We start from the raw sequence: 5757 nt of genomic DNA on the forward strand, positions 1-5757 counted from the left end.
TGTGTGTGTGTGTGTACGTGTGTGTGTGTATATATGTGTGTGTGTGAATGAGTATGTATTACGTGGGTCTATCTATATATTTGTGTTACAATAATTACAAACGACATTCTGATAAAAATGTAAAAGAGTTGGTTACTTAATAATTATGATTCCATTTTTGGTTTTTTAGGATTTGTAATATGAATGTGAGTTTTAGATATGACAAACTTCACAGTTTAATAAAGTTGAAACAAAACAGCTTCGTGTTGTTGAAATTTTATTTAAAAAACTTCTAACTGCAAAATGGGGTGTAATCTTCAACCGTACATGTTTATCTGAAAACCTCATACCAAAATATATATATATATATATATATATATATATATATATATATATATACAGATATATATACAGATATATTAAACAACAATGCATAATTTTTTTTTAAACTTATTACAAATGAAAACGTTAAAAATTTATTTCGTGCACCTTAGGGAATAAATTATGTTTCTCTTAAAGTTCATCATTCCATGTTCATTCTCCTCCCACTCTGTCAAGCTTCCAGAAATTGACAATGTTAGACCAGAATTGTTTCAATGAGGCATTTAGTTTATCAACTAGTTTATCATTTAGTTTATAAATTACATTTTTACATAAAAAATTTGTTACAATAAAAATTAATAAAAATCATAATAACTTTATTATGTTCTTTGTGTATTAATATTATCTGAGAGGTTTATTGGAATGGATTATAGGGTTGTTAAAGTGTTACAGCATGTGCCAAAAACGGTTCTAGGACAATTACCCCCCGGACAAATACCCCCCACGCAAATAACTCTCCGGACAAAAAACCCCCCGGACGAAAAACCCCCCCAAACAATATACCCCCGGACAAAAACCCCCCCTCCCACGCAAATAACCGCCCGGACAATTCCCCCCAAAACAAAATACCCCCAGGACAATTACTCCCGGACAATTTTTGTTTTCAAATTATGATTTATATTATTATTATTAATATTAACAGATAATACGAGACGAGATAGAATGCAATTACTTATTAATTTATAATTATTGTAATGATCATCAGATACACTTTTAAATACAAACAGCCAAAAAACACAAATCGTTGATGATAAAGAATTAAACATTATGCAAAAGACCATAAACATATAATTAAGTAAATTGGTTCTCAAGCTTTCTAGCGCAAATTGGCATGTAAATTTAGAACAATCAATGATGATTGATGATGAGAAAGCAATTCGCATGCATTTAATCAGTAGTGTAATTTAAATTTAAAAAAAAAATAGAATTTTATTTCAAGGTTTCTTTGTGTATTAATATCATATAAAAAGTTTATTGGCATGGACTTTAAAGTTGTAAAAATTTTAATCGTTATTTTATTCTGTTACTATGGAAATTATTGAAAATAATAAAGGAGGTCAGAAGTAGTGTTTGGAAGGGTATATGTATACAAAAAAATTGAGTAGAGGAGCAACGATTCGTTGGCAATGCTCTAGAAAAACATTTTTCAACTGTTTAGGAGCAATTTCAACAAACATTGAGGTAAATAATCAATATATCTTTTTATTTGTTAATCTGATATATAAATTCATTTCAATATATATATATATATATATATTGTCTTTATTAAATTATATAATTAGATTTCTTGAAATAAAGTGTCAGAAAGAACACAACCATGTTTCAGAACCCGAAAAAATTGCAAAAGCGAAGGTTTTGAATGAAATGAAAAAGACTGCTATACTATCTTCTACGGCCAAACCGAGCCAAATATATGCAGATGCTTTATCGGGGTTAGATGAAGAAGACAGAGCAAATGTAGACCATAAAGATCACGTGACAAAAACAATTAGAAACCAACACCGCAAAAATATTCTAATTGAACCATCCAACACAGAATTCGAAATACCAAAAGCTTGGCAGATGAGAGAAGGCAACGAAAATGTCATCATCTACGACAGTGGAGCCAATCCAATTCAACCGGATAATTGTTTTTTCGACATTCGTGCAATTACAACAAATGGGAAGAAGTACTAGGTAGTTACATTTTATTTATTTAGGAAGAATGCGGCTTATTAAATTAATTAGTTACTTCGAAATTGAAGTTCCATCTGTAATTAAACCACTTCGCTTATTTTGATATATATTAACTATTATATATGTCATCAGATGGTTTATGGGTGGTAATTTTAGCTTGTCTCTAAATATTTTTCACCAACTGTACTTTATTAGAGTTGCCTATCTTAACCATTATGTAACATGCGCCTATGCCCTAATGACATCAAGAAATCAGGCGTCATATGAAGAAGTTTTTAGGGCAATTAAAGATAAGGCGCAAGAACACAACATAATTTTGGCTCCAACCACTGTTATGTTAGACTTCGAAATTGCCCCCAGACGTGCCTTACATGATATCTTCGGTGCAAACGTAGAAGCTGTAGGATGTTTTTTCCATTTGACACAGTCAACATGGAGAAAGGTATAGTTGCATGCTTTGTTAACTATTTTTAATCAATTGTCATTTTGCCTGTTTGAATGAAATTTTGCTATGGATTTTTTATTTTTTATTTATTTGTTATCTCAAATTCAGATAGCAGAGCTAGGTCTAACAACCATTTACAAAGAGAGGGATGATGTTAGACATTTTGTTGGCATGCTAGATGGCATTGCTTTCTTGCCAATAAACCGTTTGTATGATGCCCTCCAACACCTAGAAAGGAATATTCCAGATGTACCCTGACTAGAAAATCTTTTCATTTATTTCGATAAAACATATGGTAGAGGGCCCTTCAGGAACAACAACAACAATAATAATATCAACCAAATTGTTTCAATTTAGCGCCACTTGTAGTCATTCGTCCTCTGATTAATTAATTATTGTTCCAGTGATAAAAGTACGATTTTTTTGCATGACATTATCGGCTATACGTTCCGATACATGTATTTTAAATATATGATCAGACTTTTTTTCCGAAGATATTTTTTCTGAAGACTTTTTTTCCTGAAGACTTTTTTTTAGGGATTCAAAAATGTCAGGCTATGGCTGTAGGCAATAAGGCAAAATATGACGTTACTGATTTAATAGAACGTCAAAAATGTCAAAAAACGGATGAAATTTATATACAAGCAGTTTCAGCCATTCCATTTTATGCCACCTGTCAACCAAATTGAAGTTATTTTGAGATTAGGTCAGACAGACTTACCAACAATACATTTAGATTCAACGGTGTCTGTGGTTCATATCAAACAAACTATATATCTATACAGCTCCGTGGTAGGTCTTGATGTTGGTTACGCTCAAATTTTCGATTTTATAAGCAATCACCATGACACAGCGTCAGTTGCTTATCATTTGATAAATTTTAAAAGATATGTTATAAAAAAGGTAAACGCCTGGCCAATTTTTATTAACGTGTTTACAGACCACCCAATGGCAATGATAAATGCCGTTTTAACTGGTTGGATTGGAGTTGATTTGAGAGTACCTAGCAATGATATTTAAATGGCGTATTAGCAAATGTGTCCCAAAAAATCAAATAATGATTTGCTGCGCGCACTTTTTTAAAAACAGTTCGATTTGTCAAAAAAAATTTCAGTAAAAAAGATGTTAAATTTCATATAAATGCCTTTAGCGTAATACCGCAAGCCAAAAGTTATACACGCATGATAAATTTAATTATTTCATTCTTTCATATTCATGTTCGTTAAAAAACTCCGTCTTTAAATAGTAATTTTGATGTGTTTCATGAATCAACAATCAGTTGGTCCTGGGTATGACATAAAACTGCATCCACGCTACCTTGCGTGCTTTTGAGCGAAAGGCTAGGCCCACCGCTTATAACTGGTGGTTGTCGTCAGGATGGGTGTCCGGATGTAAAAACCTTTCCCCAAATTATTCCTATGCCATCACAAAGAAAAACAACGACCCCTAGTCCCCAGCAGGCCTTAAGTGGTCAAGGGGTGCCAAGAATCCCTGGGAAGTATGCAAAAGCGGAGGGATGTTGCAGAAAAATTCAGAACGGCCCCTCTATGGTACTTAGACTTGGAACGCTCAATGTTGGATCACTGACTGGCCGCAGCATGGAAATCGCAGAAATGCTGGAACGTAGAAGGATTGACATCTGCTGCCTTCAGGAAACCCGATGGAAATCGAATGGTGTCTGTCATGTCAACTCAGACAAAGAAAAATATAAACTATTCTGGAATGGTCAAAAGATGGCCAAAAATGGTGTTGGAATTTTTGTCAGAGAACCGCTAGCCCAAGAAGTACTGGATATTAAAAGGATTAATTCACGTCTCATGTGGATCAAGCTTCGCATAGAAAAGCAAACAATGACTATTTTTTTCTGCATACGCACCACAGACAAGCGATTCAGAAGAGATGAAAAATGACTTCTGGACTGCATTCTCTGACACCATCTCAACAATACCAAAATCTGAAACAATCCTGATTGGAGGCGATCTCAATGGCCACGTTGGAGAGAAAACAGATGGTTTTGACAACGTACATGGCGGTTTTGGCTATGGAAAACGGAATGAAGATGGCAACCGCATCCTTGAGTTTGCTGAAAGTCACGGATTTTGTTTACTGAATACATATTTTAGAAAGAGGTTGGAACATCTCATAAAATACAAAAGTGGGTTAGCCACGCAAATTGATTTCTTCGTTGTCAAGCAACAACACCGAAGGCTATTCAAAAACGTCAAAGTTATACCTGGCGAATCATGTGTCGCCCAACATAGACTCCTTGTGGCAGACCTGGTCGTCGAACTGTCAAAACATAAGTCTAAACAAATGCCTCGAAGAATCAAAACGTGGAAGCTGAAAAGCGATGTTCATCGAGAAAAATTTCAACAGATTGTCGCCACACAGTTAGACAACCAATCGCAAGCCAGTACAGATTGGAGTACATACAAAACCGTTTTGATGAACGCTGCAAGTACTGTTTGTGGGAAAACTGGTACAGAACGTCAGCAGGAACGGTACACTTGGTGGTGGAATGACAGTGTACAAAATGCAATAGCTGAAAAGAAACTTGCATACAAGCAATGGCAAAAATCAAAGTCTGTTGATGACCATAAAATTTTCCGTGAGAAGAACAACTATGCAAGACGTCTAGTTGCACTGGCTCGGACAGATCAGTGCAAAGAGTGGCTGACTAAAAGCAAAGGTGAACAAATGAAATCTCTGTATCGTATAGCAAAACAAGCAAAGCGTACGAAAAAAGACATAGTTGGTGCCTCATGTATTAAAAATGACAAAAATAAGATGGTTCTTGAACAAGATGAGATCAAGCTACAGTGGAAAGAATACTTCAACCGTCTGTTAAACGAATCAAATCCCATCAATGTTAACTTTGACGCTCCACCCATCGAAGGTCCGATTTCAGACATCACTGTAAAGGAGCTTACAGAAGCTCTGAAAGCTATGAAGGATGGAAAGGCAGCAAGGCCCTCTGGACTCACAAATGACATTATCAAAGCATCTGGTACTGCAGGTATCCAAACGTTACTACAACTTTGCCGTGAAATTTGGAGACATTGCTCAATGCCGACTGAATGGAACTATAACATGACAGTCCAGCTATACAAAGGCAAAGGTGATCCATTAAACTGTTCATCATATCGTGGTATACGTCTGTTAGAACACTCTCTGAAAATTGTCGAGAAAATCATTGACGTCGTGCATCACAATCGGAAATTATCAATTTGGTTTCCTAGCGGGGAAATCAACAATTGATGCAATTCACATCCTTC

The 5757-nt window shown here is 35.0% G+C and overlaps 1 protein-coding gene across 1 annotated transcript in view; it reads left to right on the forward strand.

Moving 5' to 3' along the window:
• Window positions 1-3900: 3900 nt before the first annotated feature.
• The window catches only part of HELRODRAFT_180332 (hypothetical protein), a gene marked incomplete at both ends in the record, with an annotated part of 3915 nt that continues 2058 nt past the window's right edge, over window positions 3901-5757 (forward strand). Inside the window, 2 exons of the mRNA XM_009029653.1 lie at window positions 3901-4294; window positions 4458-4641. Of these exons, the coding sequence (XP_009027901.1) occupies window positions 3901-4294; window positions 4458-4641 (578 nt within the window). The remainder of the gene's footprint in view (window positions 4295-4457; window positions 4642-5757) is intronic.

This window comes from Helobdella robusta (assembly GCF_000326865.2).
Source record: "Helobdella robusta unplaced genomic scaffold HELROscaffold_61, whole genome shotgun sequence".
In the NCBI taxonomy this organism is placed as follows: Eukaryota; Metazoa; Annelida; class Clitellata; order Rhynchobdellida; family Glossiphoniidae; genus Helobdella; species Helobdella robusta.